General features: G+C 42.0%; 1 protein-coding gene across 2 annotated transcripts in view; it reads right to left on the bottom strand.

The window, feature by feature from the left end:
• Myo1d (myosin ID) overlaps positions 1 to 20036 on the bottom strand; it is a 301477-nt gene that overhangs the window by 176868 nt on the left and 104573 nt on the right. For both annotated transcript variants that reach the window (XM_060387163.1, XM_060387162.1), the window contains exons 9-13: positions 19406 to 19551; positions 19213 to 19327; positions 13032 to 13202; positions 8583 to 8653; positions 4801 to 4875 (exon numbers count right to left, since the gene is read on the bottom strand). In XM_060387163.1, the coding sequence (XP_060243146.1) occupies positions 4801 to 4875; positions 8583 to 8653; positions 13032 to 13202; positions 19213 to 19327; positions 19406 to 19551 (578 nt within the window). The remainder of the gene's footprint in view (positions 1 to 4800; positions 4876 to 8582; positions 8654 to 13031; positions 13203 to 19212; positions 19328 to 19405; positions 19552 to 20036) is intronic.

Genomic DNA, 20036 nt, shown 5'->3' with positions numbered 1-20036 from the left:
TTTCCAAACTGTAGCACTTTAAATATATTCTTTAAATTTCTTTAAAGTGACATCCACTAAATTACCATGTAGATCTCTTGCGTCGATAATGTGGCTCTTAGAATACACACATACATATGTATTTTATTTTACATAAATATACACGCATATATCTATATAATACAGACTTTGTAATGGCTTAAAAATGAAGTCTCTGGCAGGAAAATGGTTCTCATGTCATGGCTTACAATAGGAAAGTGAAAACATCTACTAGGTAATAAATACCTGACTAGGGACATAAACGTAAGTGTTTGGATCCAATCTCCTGGCAAAGCCATCCTCTAGAGCTGGATTTATGAGCACCTTCACAGGCAGTGCTAGTGGTCCCAGCACTATACTGCTGTCAGACTAGGGCTACTGTGACCTAAATCTAAAACTTTACTGCAGGCCAATTCCATGTTGAAACCACAGGTTTGTTACTTGTGGACTTATGACTCTGTGGACATATTTTCACATAAAATGTGTGTAGGACATTTTATGTGAAAATATGTGATTTTCTTCCATTTCATTTAGGGTGCTTTGCACTTTAATGTAACTGGGACTGGAAATGCTGCTTCATTGGGGGAACTTTTTTCTTGTCAGAATTGTTTTTTCTTACAAATTTGGGGTTAGAATATGACAATAATTAACATAGGCATTCACAGCTAATTGTTTCTCCATTAGTATGTCCACTTTTCTTTACCTTGTGGGAAACTGAGTTGGTTCCCCAAAGTATGTTGTGAATTTCTGTTTCACACTTTCTCAAAACAATCACTGTGAAATGGAGGAAAGTCTGATGCCAAAGCAAAGAAGTGAGGAGGGGAGTTGTCTGGGTCTGCGAGTCCAGAGAGGGTAACACTTCTGACTGCCACCACCATGTAGGACCAGCTACCCAACAGAACCAGAAAGCCAATGTGAAACTCTTTGATTTGTGAATAGGCTTATTGCTATGCAGCTCTCTTCCATCATTTCCAGTCACGCCCTTATACAGAATGAGCACATAAACACACCGTTTTCCCCCTTCTTTCCTTTAGCAGGGAAGCAATTCAAGTGATAGCCCTTTACTTCCGCTGTATGGGGTTCCCACACCTTCCAAGCAGGCTTTTCGGGCAGTGAGAAGCTGTGCTGTGCACACTTGGAGAATGCTTACACGTGCCAGAAGACCGAGGATCACTGTTGTCTGGATCCACGCAGTTTCTAACCCCAATTCTTCCCCTCTCTCCCAACAGTGATGTTGGTTGTGACTGGATACTGTTCTCATATAATGTAAGTGGAGGGAAGGAGGAAGACTTAAAATATGGTTATATATCATATTAAAGTTCATATAAAAAATCCAGACAGAAGAGAATTCTCAGGCCAGTAGTCATGCATAAAATATTATCAAAACAGATTATTTAAAAGATATCTTAAACACCTGGATATTTTTATTTTCTCTTTTAGATTTACTTTTATTAATATGAATGTGTGTGTGTGTGTTACATGGCCAGTAGAGGCCAGAAGACAGTGTCAGATCCTCTAGAACTGGAGTTACAGGCAGTGTGTGCTGCCTGATATGGGTGCTGAGAACTGGACTCTGGTCCTCTGAAAGCGCAGCCAGCCCTCCAGCCCTTAGAACCTCTACTTATTTATTTATTTTTAAAAGGAGAAACAAGGCCAGAAAGCCAGCATCTATAAAGGGTAAGGCGGATGTGAGCAACAGGAGGATGAGCAAAAGTTCAGGCCACCCACCTGCTCCATTCTTCCATTTCCAGACAGACCTGTGTGCACAGAAGTGAGCACACACACCACTCCTGTGTGCATGTGCAATTTGGGGCTCTAAAGACTAAAGTTCCAAGAGTCACATCAACATATACAAAAAAAAAAAAAAAAAAAAAAAGATGCCTTCAGATTTTGGGAGGCTGGTCAGCCACAGAAACATCAAGAAGTGCTCACAGGTGAAGGTGCCTCATCTAAGTGCATCTCACTACAAGGTCTTCCCCATTACAAAGACATGGGGTAAGCAGCAGTGAGCGACGTTTAATCTTTTTACGGCTTAGAAGATGATAAAATGGATGCATCTCACCCCAGCCCAGTACCATTAACTGTTGGTTTTATCTAAGTTCCTTTGTTCTAACTCCATGCTTACCAAGCACACAGCAAGCTGGCTTTATGGGTAATATTTTTCATTGTCAATTAGTAAGCGAGTGTTCACTGCTGTTTGGCTTCCTGAGCAGGTTTTTCCGATAGAAAACAACCTGTCATACCAATGCAAGTAGTGCACTCTATGTGACTACTCGGTATTTCCAGAAATGCATCCGTGTGTTACTTCATTTCTACCTGGGGCCCGTGATCCTGGGCTATGTTAGTCCACCACTGAAAGGTACTGCTCTGTCAGCTTATTTTCTGGGCCATGATAAATGCGCAAATGTCACAAACACTGTTTTGTGTTCCTTTTTAGACACAAGCTTGACAACACACTATGACATCATCACTAGCCAAATGGTTATTTTTCCAGTTTAACATTTTCTAGAGAAATGCTAGATTGCCATTTGTTTCTCAGCTGGGTGCATATTACCCGATAAACTGAACATTGAATTTCTTTTCTGAAAGTCACTTTTGCCTTCTCCCAACTCTTGCATGGACTCACTTTCCTATTCTGATGTCTGTAAATTTCTACTACTGACAGCTTCCTCCTCATTCTTGATGGCTTCAGAATTTACAGACAAGCCATTTTAGAGCACAATGTCTTGAGAGAATCATTTAAACATCTTTTGTCCATCTTTTCATTTTCTATTCTCTCTCAAGTCTGCATCAATCAGACCTTTGTCTTGACCACTGCCCAGAAATCAGTGGTTTCAAGAGTTCCATGGCTTGTTCCATGAGCAAACAGGGTTGGTTAATCTTGGCACCATTCCTGTTTTCTATTTGATACAGTTTACTGCCGTTTTAAAAGAGACTTATTTCACGTGTCGGTGCATGAACATATGCACATCAAATTCGTGCACACTTGTGTAGGTCCAGAGAGGGTGTCAAATCCCTTGGAATTGGAGTTGTAGGCAGTTGTGATGTCTGTCTGTGCTCTTTGCAAGAGTAGCAAGTGTTCTTAACTGCTATTTTACGCCCCGCTTAAAACTATTCATTTATTTGTTTAAGTACCTCCATGCCCCACTGGGCTTCTGTAACACTGGATTTCTTGCTTTCTTTTTATTTTGTAGAGTGCCCTCAGTTTTTCTTTGTCAGGTTTTGCTTTGGCTAAATGCTGGACCATTTAGGGATCGATTATTTTTACCCTCTTCTCTCCATTACTGTTACTTTTTTTTTTTTTAATCTACTCACTCTTCCAGTCTCATGGTCTTGAATACAGCCCACATCCTGACGCCATGAGTAGGTGTCTCTAGCCCTGCCTTTCTGGAGATGCAGATGCAATTCCACAGTAGCCTGTTTGTTATTTCCGCTGGGGTGCAGTAAGCACTTCAGACTTCCACATTCCCAACATGGCTTGTCTTTCCACATTAGGCTCCAGCATCATGTCTGGGTTCTGGCTGTCCATCAGCTCACAGCTCAACCTCCTTTCTGAATGTTATGCAGTCTGACCCTTTTCCACCTTGTCACTGCTAAGCCAGCCTCAGCTGGTCTCCCTAGTTGCACTCTTGGCCGTGACTGTGTTTTTTACAGTGATGTTAGTGATCTCTTCAGTACAAATCACACCAGATCATGCTTTCTAACGGTTTCCCCTCCCTCTTCAGGCTTTGATCCTTCTGTTGGCTCACAGACTAGGATTCTGGTCCTGCCCACCTCTCAAAATTCACTCCTTACCATTTTCCCATCTCTCACTCCGTTTTTAGCCAACAGCCTTTGCTGTCCTTCCTGCCCTCAATAACCTCAAGTTGGTTCCTCACTGGGGGCTTTGGACCAGCTGTTCTCTCTGCCTGAACTGCTCTTCCCCCACACAGCAGTGTGCTTCCCTCCCCCATTGCATACAGGTCTGCTGGATGCTGCCTTTAATAAGGGTTCCTCCTGGCCATCCTACTTTTAATACCTGAGCCTCCACTCTTAATGTTTCACCTACTTTTTCTGAAAGTTATATACTGATTATTAGAAAAAAGTGGTTTCTAAACTGTATTCCCAGCTGTATCTCAGGCACAGGAGGATATGTGGCTCAAAAGGATATAATATAATTTTGTATTCTGTTGAGGAACTACTTAGACTTAAATGAGTGAGCAGAGCTCTCTTTCATCTACAGAATGATGGCCAAGAAGCCTCTTTCATCTTCCTGAGCCTTCTCTCTATACCGGGTTTAGAGTTCTATCCTTTGCCTGTTTTTGTTCTGTATAGCCTTTTGTCTTTAGGTAGTCTGTGAGGAAATTCTCTTGCCCAGTCAGGACCAAGGCTCAGTCATGTCAGGCGTTGGTCCGACAGCAGGGTGGCTTATACCTGGCGTAGAGAACCTGCAGTGGGACTCTGAGTATGTAACAGGTTTAGGTGGACCAGAGGCCACCTCACACCTGTCACCTCTGGCTCGGCTTGGGGACTGCTGAGTACAATGGTACAGTGTGCCAGAAGGCTGGTGGCAGAGAACACAGACACAGAGACAACCCAAGGAGAAGCAATACAAATCTTACTGATAGTGGCTCCTGCCCCAAATCTACAGATTTTATAATTTTGAAGTCATAAATATTTTCATTCATTAAGTATAACAAAGCAGAAAAGTATGCTAAAAACTCTTTGAACTGTCATATAAAAGTATCATATATATGCAATGTATGTCAAAAACCTTAAGGCAAAGGTAATAAACAATCGTACCTGTTATACATGAGACGCTTGAAATCTTGAAATAAAGTATCTTTATTTTTGTCAATAAAACCAATGACAGAATAGCTGGAAAGAGAACAGAACGCATGTGTCATCACCATGTAAGAGCCACACTCGAACGTCTCTAGACATTCACAGGCTTTTCTGCTAGTAGTTTTGCAATCCAACTTCTAAACAGCTGCTTCACTTAGCTCTGGGGCCAAGACCGGACTTTATACACTAAAGAAAATGACTGTGCTTTTCTCCTTCAGGAGGAAAGTGAACACCAGTCCCATCATTCTGAGTAAGAACATCACTGTCTACTGGCTAGTGCTTACCTCAAGATGACGACTTCACAATAGATAGCTGTATTTATCATTCAGCGTTCCTAAGATAAAAGCAAAACAGCAACACACAGCAGCTAATGTCTCATCCGTGGGGGGTTCAAGTGACTTGGCTAAGTACCACTCAGTATGCAGGGTATGAAAGAGTCCAGGGAGAACTGCAAAGGATGGTAAGAACTGGATAAGCAGAGAAGAAAGGACCAGCAGATCACGTGGGGCAGCAGGCAGAAGGAAGGGCTGGAAGCAGGCACATGCAGAAGCATCACAGAGGTACGAGCTCACTATTCATGGTCTGGAGAAATGCAGGAAGTAAAGGCTTTGAAAGTTCAGCTAAGATGGCAGTTGTGAGGAGAGCACAAGGCAGGGGAATTGAACTGCTATCGTGATTGGAGAAGCCTCTATGGGGAGCTACTCCGTGCTGGTGTAAAGAGTAACTGAGGTTCTGGGTGATTAGATGCAGGCTAGGTGACTGTGTAAGCGGTAACTCTAAGCCCCTTCTTGTCAGTCCTGCTCTCCTGTCTGTCTCCCTTTTCTACTTGACAATCACATCAACGTGTCTCAGGTCTCTAACCCTGACCTTTTACCTTACATATTTAATTTTACAAAACAAAAAATTATTCCAGGTGTGCTATCCACAGGGGTTTTAAGGTCACCACATTCAAAATCATTTTGTTGCCAGCCTAACCTAGATCTTCTTCCCAATACCTTCCTGCCATTCTTAACTGAACAAGTGAACTCCCCCTATCTTTAATCTATTGTTAAACCCACGCAGACTAAATTTCAAAGACCATCAAATAAGCGGTCAAGCCTCACTGTGATTTGAGCTCAGACTACTTTTCCAGGCGCTTCCAATCTGTACTATAGGAAGGATGGATACACTCCTGCTACTTCCTGAATATTTTTTCACCACCCTTCCCACTTCTTCCTATAAAAATAATTCCTAGCACCCAGAGCCCAGCAGCATCAGCCTCCCTAGCTTACCACAACACCTAAAAATATTATAGTATTTTCTTACTCAGTTTGTCACAACGCTTGCTATGACTCATAGGGCAATCATTATAACATCTTTTCTTATGCACACACATGTGTATGTCCATGTGTGTATATTCATGCTTAAATATGCATTTAATCATATACATATGTGCATATCTGAAATGCTCCTTTTGGTCAGATACCATACCCTCTAGAGTATTGTGCATAAAAAGCCAGAAGAGGACTGAAAGGTTGAAGGAGAAGCCTGAAGTGGTGAGCACCAGCTGCAGCTCGGGCCCAGGAGCCTGGAAACCTAGTTACTGCCTCGGTTCTCCAATAAACATGGCGTGAGACTGGGGTCAGCTGTCTCCTCATCCTCTAGAAGCTGATTTCTTGGTAAGACAGGTGGGCTTGGGGGCAGAGGACTCTCTCCAGCTTTGCATTTACCCCACCCTGATCTTCAGAAAGCAGCCTGGAATGAAGCTTGCACTTATTTCGGTGGGAGGCATCTCAGTGGTACCTGTCTTTTCTACTCAGTACTCTAAAATCTGGGTGCAGGGCCAGAACACTGGAAAATGATGACACCTCGCAATGACGGCTAGTCTGACAGAGGGTGGTAATTTTGAACCATATTGTTTTATGATTCTGGAGTTTTAATTTAGTCAGAAATAGCTATTAAAGATTCTTCAACTGTCTTTTCAGCATTTATAAAGATAATCATTTGCTTTTGTCTTGATTAATTTCCTCTTGTAATGGGTTACGTGGGAAGACTTTCTAACATAATAAATAAGGAAAAGGTAGAATTCTTTAAACAATAAGATAAGGGAACGGGGTTCAATGAAGAGTGAATGCATAACAAATAGGGCAGCTAAAAGATGATGGCACAACAATTAACAATCACACCAGCCTCCCTGGAACTTGGGAATGCTGTCTTCTATGGTAAAGAGATGTGATTTTATTAAGGAGCCTGAAAAAAGGAACTAATCCAATAGTGGACTGGGGACCACAGATGCCACCAAAATCTGTTGACATGGAGGAGAGCGCTAACCCTTAGGAAGGAGCAATATAGCCAGGAGAAGCCATAAGAGGTACAGCCACAAGCCAAGGAATGTATAGCATCAAAAGGTGAAAAAGGGCAAATTCTCCCTGAGAGAAGCCTCCAGGAAAAGAGTAGCTCTGCCATTGCCAGATTTTGAATTTGCTGCTTCCTGAACCAGGAAACTATGAAAGTTCAACTCCTCCTGTTTCTGTGTTTGTTTTTGTGCTGCTGGGAACCTCACCTAGGCCAGGCAAGCACTTCACCACTAAGCTACACCCTTCATCTGTGTGGCTGTTGTTTTAAGTCACTGGTTTGTGATAGTTCATTAAAGGAGCACCTGGAGCCTAACATACCAAGGCAATCTTCACACCAACTGGTATTTTCTTTTTTTCTTTTCTTTTTTTTTTTTTTTTTTATCAGTTACATTTTATTAACTCTGTATCCCAGCCGTGTCCCGATCCCTCATTCCCTCCCAGTCCCTCCCTCCCTCCCTCATCTCCACCGTGCCCCTTTCCAAGTCCACTGATAGGGGGGACCTCCTCCCCATTCATCTGATCCTGTTTTATCAGGTATCTTCAGGACTGGCTGCAAAGCCCTCCTCTGTGGCCTAACAGGACTGCTCCTCCCTTCGGGGGTGGGGAGACCAAAGAGCCAGTCATTGAGTTCCTGTTAGAAATAGACCCTGTTCCCCTCACTTTGGGAAACCAATTGGTTACTGAGCTACCACAGGCTACATCTGAGTGGAGGTTCTAGGTTATATCCATACATGGTCCTTGGTTGAATGTCAGTCCGACTGGTATTTTCATGTCAACTGCTATTTTTATTATAAGGCAATAATTTTTTTAAAAATTCTATTCTTCTAAACACTACATGACAATAATATAGCAAAGCTGCTTTTGCTTATAGCTACTTGCAGTCCTGCAAACACTGGGTACCCTTCCGCACACTCTCCAGCCCTTCACTGATGGTGCTGGACCTGCACACTCATGACACCTCGAGACTCCTCATTGCTTCCATTATGCTGTGTGCCTCCCCAGCTTAGCCTTTCCCTCCATTCCTGCCCTTGGATGTGTCTACTTGTCTTCATCAACCTGCTGGCTTCTTGTGGGCAGAGCCCATCTTTTCCATGTGTCTACCCTAGACCCTAACCTGTTTCCAAGGCCTACTGATACATTGGTTCATTTTTACTGAGTTCCAACTACATCAGGAAGTACACATGGTCACACAACATATGCTCAAACCAAATGTCTGAGTAGCAAAGAAGAAATGAAGCTATGCTACTTTCTTCAAACCAAGAGACTAAAATATGCTGACCTACAAAATGATCCTCAACAAAGAAAGCCCCACACACATCAAAGGAAAAACAGTTTCCTGGTCCCATTTTCCGAGGTGAGGCTGCATGCAAATCATCATGCTAGCCACCAGAGTAAGATACTCACACCACGTCACCTGCATAATGCCGGATTCGGAAGTCCCGGTCAAACTCCAGGACTTTGTCTGAGGCACAGGTCTAAGAGATAAAAAAAGAACATAAATTTGAAAAAAGACAGTTTCAACTTCTGAAAGTACATTCCAACTTGATATGACCAAACACCAGACATCATGACATCTAAATGAAATCATACTCTGTGGGGTCTGTTTAAATACGTGGCTGACAAGGTAAAGGCTTTTGACCGAAATTCACACAGCACACAGCTACCCTCATTTGCTGGCTGTCCTAAAAGTTAATATGGCCAAGTGGCCATGTCTGGACAATAATTATGAACTGTAGCCATCCCCTACCCAATGTGGTCAGAGGTTGACAAATGATGACCTTTATTTAGTTGGATGTGAAGGATGGTCCCTGGCAAGTTGGGCAGCCAGACAATGGAAGAAGTCTGTCTTTCTGAGAAACAGACGCTTACATCTTTGCTCCACCTGGGAGGATCACACCCAGGGCTTACTCTCTGTGAGGCACACACACATCACTGTCCTCATAACCTATTCCTAGAGAATAGTAATCTCTGTCACATGGAGACTGAGGCTCAGTGAGGTAGACAGCTGCCACTACATCACACTGCTAGTAAGTAGTAGCCCTGGAAAGGCTCCCAGAAACAGAAAGGAACATGTCTTCATGTACACGGAAGCTTGGCTCATCTGCCTGCCGAGCTGGACTCCATTTTAGGCGCTCTTCATAGAAGAGCAACCTTGCATACCTCTTTTTTATTGAAGGGGAATGCAGGTTTTTTATGCCCCTGGATTTGTTCATGACTTCCTCCAACTTTCTTTGCTACAGTAGGGCCAGGCAGGCAGACAAGTTAAAATCTACACAGTACCATGTGGTACTGTAATATTAGTACCACTTAGATGCCAGTGTCACACAGCACACAAGCCTATCCAACCAGGACAGTAGGCTTCATATGCTAAAGAAGGATGTCTAAGAATTTCACAAATGAAGAAGTACAGGAAGTCGGAGGTTTACTCTCTCTTTTAATAATTATGTATCTGAGAAAGTGGGATATTAAACTGAGACCACAGAGGAAGACAATGCAGCCAGTCCTGATGAGACCTGATAGGCTAGGGTCAGATGGAAGGGGCGGAGGTCCTCCCCTATCAGTGGACTAGGAGAGGGGCATAGGGAGAGAAGAGAGAGGGGGGGGGGACTGGGAGGAGATGAGGGAGGGGGCTACAGCTGGATAAAAAGTGAATAAATTGTAATAAAAATAAGTATGAAAAAAATAAACTGAGACCAAAGCATCTAGCATAAAAGTGTCTCCAAAAGATACCCTCCCCCTGCTCTCTCAAAGATATACTTCATTTTATTGTGTGTATGAGGGTTTGTGCATGGTGAGCGTGGGTGCCTTTAGAGGCCAGAAGGGGGTTTTGGATATCCTGGATCTGGAGCTAAGGCAGTTGTGAGCTGCCTGGCATGGGTGCTAGGAATTGAATTCTGGTCCTCTGAAAGGCCAGTATGCTGCACTCTTAACTGTTGAGCACTCTTTCTAGCCTGACTCCCCCCACCTCCGCCCTTTTGAAAAACCCTTTAATTTGTAAACTTCCTGAAGGAATATGACTCAATTTATGGACCATTCAGATATTTGGATAAAATGCAAAACTGTGATTGTCCCCAACACACCAAAAATTCCATTGACTTTTTCTTATACTATTATATACTTATTATTTAGCTTTTTATTTTAAAATATTTTATGGTTGTTTGGCTCATGTGACTGCCACTCCATGGTAACTTTAATGAAAAAGGATTTTTTTAGCACCAAATAAAAGCCATCAATCTTTTATTTGATATGCCAATAAGTCTACCTGATCAGTTAGCAGTGGCTCTACATGCAGCCCAATGGCATCATCCAACAAAAAGGTATGTGGTGATTCAAGTGTCCTGACAGCTTGGCTATTTCATTTCCCTCCTTTACTAGCAAAATTCCTCAAAAGATGGGGCCGGGGAGATGGCTCGTGGGCGAAGCGCTTCTGCGTAAACATGAGGACTTGATTTGGACCCTTACAAATTACATGAAAGTTGGGTACAGTGATATCCGTAATCCTAGTGCTGGCAGGGCAGGGACAAGAGGATACCTGAAGTTTGCTGGCCAGCCAGTATAGCTCAGTCAGGAAGGTCTAGGCTCAGTGAGAGACCTTGCCTCAAAAGTTAAAACAGAGGGCCAGTGGGATGGCTGAGCGAGTAAAGGTGCTTGCCACCACCCTGGAAGTCACACGGTGGACAGTCACATGTGCACGCACACATTAGAAAAACATAAATAAGTAAGTGTAAATGATTTTTTTAAAGTTGGAGAGTATGAGGGAAGATACAGGACATTGACCTCTGCTTACACACGTGCTACATATGCACAAATACCCGAAAGAATACACTTTAAATATCCCCTTCTCAGTACTTGTCCAAGGATACTGAAGGAGGGGGAAAGAGAAGTAGGTACTTGATCTGTTGGGAAACTGGGACTACCACAAAATAAATAAATAAATAAATAAATAAATAAATAAATAAAAAAGGAAGTAAATAAAAGAGAATAAAACGACTATATAAATTATTGTTTAGCATTTCCTATCAAATCAGTAGCAAGTGCTTAAACACAAGATGTTCAGTTGTCTTTAGGAATTAAATTACAGTGTAATATGTTGCACACACACTGCTAGTATTAGTTACTTGAGCGGCTGAGGATCAGCAGAGCCCAGGAGTTTGAGGCCAGTCTGGGCAACAAAGAGCTACAGTCCATCTCAAAAAAGGAAAAAAAAAAAAAAAAGAATAAAGTGAGATTACATTTAAAAAATATCTGCTTAAGGGGCTGGAAGGATGGCTCAGTGATTAAGAACTCCCACTACTCTTCCAGAGGCCCTGGATTCAAGTCCTAGTTCCCACACGGCAGGCAGTTCACAACTGGCTTTAACTCTAGCCTAAGGGTATGTGATGCCCTCTCCTGGCCTTTGAGGGCATTGTATGTACTTGGTACACATACATGCAGACAAAATACTCATACACATAAAATAAAATGAAAAAAAAATATTTTTTGCCCGATCAACTCATTTAACTCAGTTGTATAAATGACCGTGGTGAAAGATGGAATAATAATTTGGGGTGTCATTTTTGAGACAGGTATCTATTTAAATAAAAACAACCTAAGTAAGATTTATTTGGAATGGTCATGGCCAGTTTGGTGTAGTTTTACCAACACTGATGTGCAGTGTCTGGAGGGGACAGCAGTACATGAATCTCCAGAACCTGTAGTGACAATGGGCATCTCTAAACTCCCTCCCCGCCAGGAAATTGCCCCCAAAGTTACTACAGTTACTCTCCTCTTTGGGAAGTTTTGTGTCCAGCATTGAGATACTGAATTAGACCTTCGGGTATAGGTCAGAACTGGCTGAAGAGAGACAGGTTCTCAGTGTTAAAGGTCAGCCTGCACTGGCTGCAGACCACCTTGTAGCTACAAACGACTGGCCTGAGATAGGTGTCAGTCAACAATCGATTTGAAGATGATTCACACTTTCTCTACAGTCAATTGTTGGATGTCTTGCTTTGGATTACATAATTCTGAAGGGGCCGTAGTTAGGAAGTAGATTTATTCATGCAGTGGTGGCAATGTGCCGCAGCTCTACAGAGGAACAGAACTGCTTCCCACTTCTTTCCGGATGGGAAGGAATGGGGCCTGTTTTCCTGGCAGTGTATGGTTACTGGACAAAGTTGCATTTGTCATGAAGTTGGGGTGACGATGAGGTGTCTCTCCCCAACACAGACACCTAAACAAACAAGACTGCGTACTGCATATAAGGCCAGTACAGGGTCTGATAACCACAACTCCCACAATTATTATAGAAGTGAGGTTCATTTGTGACATTTTTAGATTATAAAAAATGGACAGTTGAAAGGACACTCAGTACACTGAAAGAATGCATTTCTCCATAACAACCATGACTGCAGCTAAAATTTCTCACTTTTAAGCAAGTCACAGGGTCTGAAGAATACAGACAGAGCACACTCCCTATTTTATAAGTGAAGATTATGGTGATAAGCCAAGGACAAAAGCAATTTTTTATGCCAGAATTACCAGATGCAGGCATAAAATTCTAGCAAATGAACAAGGGCTCAGCACCCATTGGCTATAAATGACATCATGCTTTCTAAAGAATTCTGTTCATTTTCCCTGCATCTAGAAAAATCCTCAGTCTGTAGCTCCCTCTCCTGGATACTATAATTTTGTCAACCAAATCACCATATCAGAGAAGCAGAACTCACCCACAGAGATGCATCATGTACCAGACCGTCAGGCGGTTCCCCTGTGTTTGACTGTACATTCTTTTAACCTAATGGAGAACAATGTTGCCCTGCCAAACAATAAGCAAAAATCTTATAGCTCCTGATAAGAGGGCAGTCTCATTATTACCTTTCGGCTGGAAAAATGACCATGTTTGCCCAGTTTACTGTTAAGAGCCTCAAGGAACATTCCATCAGTGACTTTGCCAACGTTCATACACGCGTCGTCCAGGATTGCAATGACGCCTTTGTGCTGCTGCTCCACAAGGTCCACAATGATCTGGTTGTTGAAGTAATCAATCTGCAGGACAAGCATGAGAGCAATGCCGGAGAGAACAGGAACTCCATCAGGCAAGACACACAAACGTCACCTTTCATTTCACAAACCTATGAAACACCTCAGTGTCAACTAGGTAGACAGCATTAGTGAGGATGAGCACTAAAGTGAGCACACATGTTAACACATGCTAAGAGGTTTCTGACTTAATGTCGTCATTCTTTTTACGTCATGAAGGAAGCATCAGGGATGATTATGGACTAAGGCAAAAGTGATTAAATCCTGTCTTAGTCCTCCCTGTCTCCCAGTCCTACACTACACGACCCCACTGCTTCATTATGTGAGTCCCCAACCTGTTTGTCGTTGTCCATGATAATATGGTTTCCACTAAGTACCTCCAGATAGCCCCAAAGTATCATTTGATGTTTGAAATGAAAATGAAGTCAAAGTACTCTATAGAATCTGCAGTTCTACTTATATGGCATGCATTGATAAAAATCCAAAGGAGAATTTGGAGAATTCTAGTCACCCGCCACCCCCCAAAAAAACATATAAGTCTAACATTTTTGAAAATTTACTGGGAATAATAAATTTCAAAAATTAATTGAGGTATAAGTACATATAAAAGATAAGAATAAGCTTTCCACCTGTTTCCATAAAGTGAATAAATAAAGTTAAGGACCTTGGGGTTTTTTTCCCCAGCAACTTCAGTGTATGCAGGTATAGATGGATCTATCTACCTTCCAGCTCTGAGGGGCTGTGTAGAAACAGCCTGCACAGCTCTCTCTCAGGCAAGCTGTGTGTCATAAAGACGAGCCGCTTCTGAGCACACATTTCAGCATTGTGTGCTGATGTATCCCATCGCACCTCAAAGGCCCCTAAACCTAGCTTTGTCTCCATTGCCTCTTGAAAGCTTTACAGACTCAGAGGGTGTCTTACAGATTACGGGCCTAAGCCAGTCATTTGCTGTGACTTTCAGCTCCATTTCTAGTCTTTTGTGTTCCTTTCCGATTTTTCTTTGGGATGAGCCTGAAAATTACCCCACCTTCACTCCAATCTTTTTTTTTTTTTAACACGTTTTTCTACTTTGTCTGAATCATTGATTCTCAATTGAGATTAATTTTGTCTGTGGGGACATTTAGTAATGGCAATAGATGGTTTTGATTGTCACGGCAAGGGGAATGCTTACAGGTGTGGAGTGGGTGAAAGCCAAGATGCTGTTAAACCCTCCAGTGAACAGGAGAGTCCTACTGCAAGAATTACCTAGTCCATAACTTCAGTGACAGCGGGGAGGGGAGACCTGCTTTGGAATACGCTTTTTGTGGGCAGTTATTATGTTTTCAGCTAGGGAGAACAGTTGTTTCCACATTTAGAAAAATGTCCTAAAATACACAAAATGCAGGAAACCTACTATTAACTGACATTTCAGATATTAGGACTATGAAAATAAAGCCTTCTCTCTTCGGCATAAGAATTACCTTACAATTCCATCTGTACCCTAGAAGCCATTGATCTTTGTTGAAGATTCCAGTGACTCTTGGTGTTAGGTTTAATGGTGCTTCAAGCACTGCTTAAAGCATGCTTTTACAAAATCAGGTTCCTCTGGTGACCTGAATGCCCGTGATCTTTTTTTAAAAATACGGTATATGGGGAGATGGAAAAGATATGACGGCATGGCTTATAGGTACAGAGGTCCTGGGTCAGATCCTCACTCCAAATACAAACACTTTGAATAGCAGCTTTCTTGCCTATGCCTATGGAATCTGAATAAACAACCTTATAATTAAATTTGCTATAAAATCTAAAATTCAGCTGTGTCATATCCACATAGAACATACAATGTACACAATCCATTCTTTAACAGCTTCTTGTAAAAAGATGAATTGAATTTTAATTTTATGAGAGCTCATGAAAGTGTCAAGTTCTTAATAGTTAAAATGACTTGTAGGGGCTCCAGCAATGGCTCAGTGTTCATGAGCACTTACTGCTCTTAGAGATACCTGATTCAGTTCCCAGCATCCACAGCAGGGGGCTCACAACCACCTGTAACTACAGTTCCAGGGTTTCCAATGCCATCTTCTGGCTTCCATGGAACCTGTAAGCATGTGGCGCACATACAGACAAGCATGCACACAAGTGTAAATAAAAATAGAAATTAAAAAAGCCAAAAATGTACTTTATAAACTTTAGAAGCAAATGATTCAGAGGGGTAATGAGGTTTTTACAAACTCCCACCAGGGCTTCATACATAGGCCATGAAACAGGCTGTGGAGAAAATCTAATTCTGAACCCAATCAAGACACTAGCTCTAGTCACTAACACACAGAATATACAATTACATAGAACTGTGTTACGGACACTTCAGAAATTGGATTAGCAAAATCTGAGCTGGGAAACCTTACAGGAAAAAAAAATGCTCATTATAGAAAAAATACTCACTTTTGTCAACAAAAGTTTACAAAGGAGAAAGGGAAAGGGGCTGGCAAGAGAAGGAGTGAGGGAGGAAGGGAGGATGCACATGACCCTAGACCTATGTGAAAAACCTATCAATCAATTAATCAATCAATCAATCATAATGCAAAACCCTTATTTGGGTCCAATCAAGCAAACTGTCACCACCAGCAACAATAAAACAACTTAAGGAGCAGGAAATGATATGAAAGGAATTGCTACTAATCTTTGAGAAGGGACCATAGAGCTGCAGTTACAGTTTTTGCATGAGTATTTGTCTCTTACAGAGAAGTAGGAAAATCACAGGTGAAGTAATGGGGTGTCTGAATGACTTCAAGGTCATCTGGGACATGTGAGGAAGGTGCAGTGGCTCGAGGAAGATGATGTGCACATAGCTCATGCTTCCTTCTTACTCTATAGAGCTCCTCAAATGCTCTACAGTGATAAAAGAAATCACAGTGCTTAGACGCTTGGGTTTCCAAAGGAAACAGGCTATAATGCTGGCACACACTGACATGCTCTTTCTGTTACTTGGAGTTGGGTTCTTTGTGGTCTCTTTCAGTTCTTCAAGACCCCTCATCTTTAGGGTTACTTTAGGTTGAGCTTTTCTAAGGTATCTGGATTAGCCATGCTGCAGCTGTTACTCTTTCCTCTGTGAACTAAGACTTGATATTCTGATTGCTAACGGAGGTTTTGTTTTGCTTTGTTTTTTTGAGACAGGGTCTTAATATGTAGCCTTGGCTGTCCTCAAACTTGTGATCTTCCTGTCTCAGCCCCTAGAGTGTTGAGATTACATGTATGTGCCACCACAACCAGTTTCAAAAGATATTTTTAATCAGTAGCTCCAAACTGCACTTAAAGAACAAATTTTATGAAAGGATTCAAGCTAAGGGAAATAGCTCTCAACTTCAATTGCATTGTATATTAGACAAAAGATTTGTTTTTAGGAAACTTTACATAAACTGAATTGAATTATATTTTAAAAAGCTATAAGTTCACTGTTTATATTAAATAGCTCTTTTATAATAAAACTGACAACTCAGGTTTATTTTAAATATTGAAAATTTATGCTTATATATTTCAATGAAATTTAATGATATTCTAATACCTAACACATAATGGAAGGCAAAGTTATAATTTGAGGCAGAAATGCTGTTTATTATACTACCCTCTTTCTTTTTAAAATGAATAAGTAGAAATATAAAATAGGAAAATTTGACTATAAAAATAATTTAAATATGCCATTTCAAATAGCTTTTGGATTGAAATGTCAATAATATGTCTAATATCAAAAATCAAATACTGGCTTGCTTTTTATTGTGTGGTGAGAATGCAAACAGTTTTTATAAACTCAGCAATCAGGCATGGCAGCAAGGCCTATAATCCTAGCACTCAGAAGGTGGAGGAGAATTAGGAACACAAGGCCATCCTTAATTTCACAGCAGATTCAAAGCCAGCCAGGGAAACATCAGACTATGCCTCAAGAACAAACAACAAAAAACAAACAAACAAACAAACAAAAACAAAAGACTCACAAAACAGAAACAAATAACTACAAAAAATATCAGAAAGTTATAGAAAATAAATTCTTAAATGTCTACTCAGAAAATTTTTGTTTTAGAAATTCAAATGTTGAACAAATGTCCTTGTTGCATACTTGAGCATCTTTTGGATATATGCCTAGGAGTGGTACAGCTGGATCTTGAGGAAGCACTACTCCTAATTTTCTGAGAAAGCACCAGATTGATTTCCAAAGTGGTTGTACAACTTTACATTCCCACCAGCAATGGAGGAGGGTTCCCCTTTCTCCACATGTTTTGTCACTTGAGTTTTTTGATCTTAGCCATTCTGATGGGTGTAAGAGGAAATCTCAGGGTAATTTTGATTTGCATTTCCCTCATGACTAAGGACATTGAGCGTTTCTTTAAGTGTTTCTCCGCCATTCGATATTCCTCTATTAAGAATTCTCTGTTTAGCTCTGTACCCTAGCTCTATTCGTAATAACCAGAATCTAGAAACAACCCAGATGTCCCTCAGCTGAGGAATGGATACAGTAATTGTGGTACATTTACACAATGGAATACTATTCAGCAACTAAAAACAAGGAAATCATGAAATTTGCAGGCAAATTGTGGGAACTAGAAAAGATCATCCTGAGTGAGGTATCCCAGAAACAGACACACATGGTATATACTCACCTATAAGTAGATATTAGACATATACCATAGGATAAACATATCAAAATCTGTACAACTAAAGAAGCAAGAAAGAGGACCCTGGGTAAGATGATCAATCCTCATTCAGAAAGGCAAACGGGACAGACAGACATCAGAAGAGGGAGAAAATAGGGAACAGGATAGAAGCCTACCACAGAGGGCCTCTAAAAGACTCTACCCAGCAGGGTATCAAAGCAGAGGCTGAGACTCATAGCCAAACTATAGGCAGAGTGCAGGGAATCTTATAAAAGAAGGGGGAGATAAAAAGACCTGAAGAGGACAGAAGCTCTACAAGAAGAGCAACAGAACCAAAATATCTGGGCACAGGGGTCTTTTCTGAGACTGATACTCCAACCAAGGAGATATGCATGGAGATAACCTAGAACCCCCGCACAGACGTCGCTCATTGTAGCTCAGTGTCCAAACGGGTACGTTAGTAAGGGGAACAGGGGCTGTCTCTGACATGAACTCTGTGGCTGGCTCTTTGATCACCTCCCCCTGAGGAGGGGGCCAGTTTTACCAGGCCATAGAGAAAGACAATGCAGCCAGTCCTCGTGAGACCTGATACGCTAGGTGGGATGGAAGGGGAGAAGGACTTCCCCTATCAGTGGCCTGGGGGAGGGGCATAGGAGAAGAAGAGAGACGGAGGGTAGAATTGGAGGGGGACAAGGGAGGGGGCTACAGCTAGGGTACCAAGTGAATAAATTGTAATAAATAAATAAATAAAATACAAATGTGCAAAGAAGACTGACTAGGTCTCATCTCTGTCAGGAGCAGGGGGTTTGCTGGCAGAGAACAGGGAAGCCTGGGCAGTCGGCCTCTCAGCCGTGAATCCTGGACCAGTGTCACCTGCTGACTACATTTCATTGGCAGAGTTTGCCTCTGACAATTATAAACATTCACAAAGAGCCACGAGGAGAGAGGTGACAGCAAAGAACGTGGAACTGGACAGGAATCCAAGCGTCCCAGCATTACACCAGGATTCGGAGAATGGGATTATCTACGATTGAGAGCAGTTCACTGCCACTTATTTCACAGAGTAGAGAAAATGGTGGGAGGAACAAGAGGGTTGGAAGTAAGTTCATCTCAGGCCAGAGAGTGATGCCAGACTCCAAGAGACAAAGAACAGCCAGGAAGCCAGATGGCGTCAGTGGTAGTGAGGATGTGAGGCTTTCCGCTGTACTGAGCACATCCTGGGCACCAACAGGGCAGGTTATCAGATTAGAAGAATTGAACTGAATCCCTCAAAAGGGACTGGACTTGCATATTCCAAGGAGGAAGGCTAGGATCCAAGTGGTTCAAGAGCCCAAAAAGGTCAAGAGCTATGCTAGGTGGCACAGGGAGACGCTCCCCACGAGGGCACTCACATGTTTCCAAGGGATGCCTTCCCGCTGGTATTCCTCTTGCTCCTGCTTCAGGACCAGCTGAATAAAGAGCTGCTGCAGTTTCTCGTTGCAGTAGTTAATGCAGAACTGTTCAAAGCTACATGAGATGGAAAATGTTAGGCCTAAATAAAGAAAAAAGTAAGTAATAGGGCGTTGAGTCTCTTACCCAGATTACCTGTTGTTGTCAAAGATTTCGAAGCCATAGATATCCAAGACACCGATAACCGTGTTTTTCCCATGGATTGTGGTGTCGTAGTTCTTGACCTCAATAATGTCATTGATGCGAGTAACAATCCAACAGAAAAGGCGCTCATATATTGCCTGTGAGAGAAAGAACATTAAAGTCTCTGGCCTGTTTGGGAGTGACTCCCTCTGTTTGGACTTGGGATGCCTTCCATCCATCCACCTTCTCCTAACGGTTGAGCACATGTGTGAACTAGAAATGCCCATCCCCTGTTACAGAAACTGCTACATGCCATATGTTAAACTGAAGGGAACGATCTAGATTTTGAAATAGGTGATTGGCCACTATTGGTATTTTAAGACTATTCTCCAGGCATCCGTCCATGCCTTACTACATTAATGACGTACCTGTTCTTCTCACCTCTGCAAACTGCTCCTACTTTAAGCTATGAGTAAATAGACTTGGATACTTAGGAATTCATTCATTCACTCACTAAATATTTGCTGAGCACTCAGACATATAGTTTGTGGTAAATACAGCACTAAGTACACAGAAAGTCATAGTCTCCAGGGGGCATAGGAAATGGGTGAAGGAAAACATTACACACAGTGTTTGAGGTGAC

The sequence above is a fragment of the Meriones unguiculatus genome, chromosome 7, assembly GCF_030254825.1.
Source record: "Meriones unguiculatus strain TT.TT164.6M chromosome 7, Bangor_MerUng_6.1, whole genome shotgun sequence".
Taxonomy (NCBI): domain Eukaryota; kingdom Metazoa; phylum Chordata; class Mammalia; order Rodentia; family Muridae; genus Meriones; species Meriones unguiculatus.
This window is presented reverse-complemented; position numbering and strand designations above follow the sequence as displayed.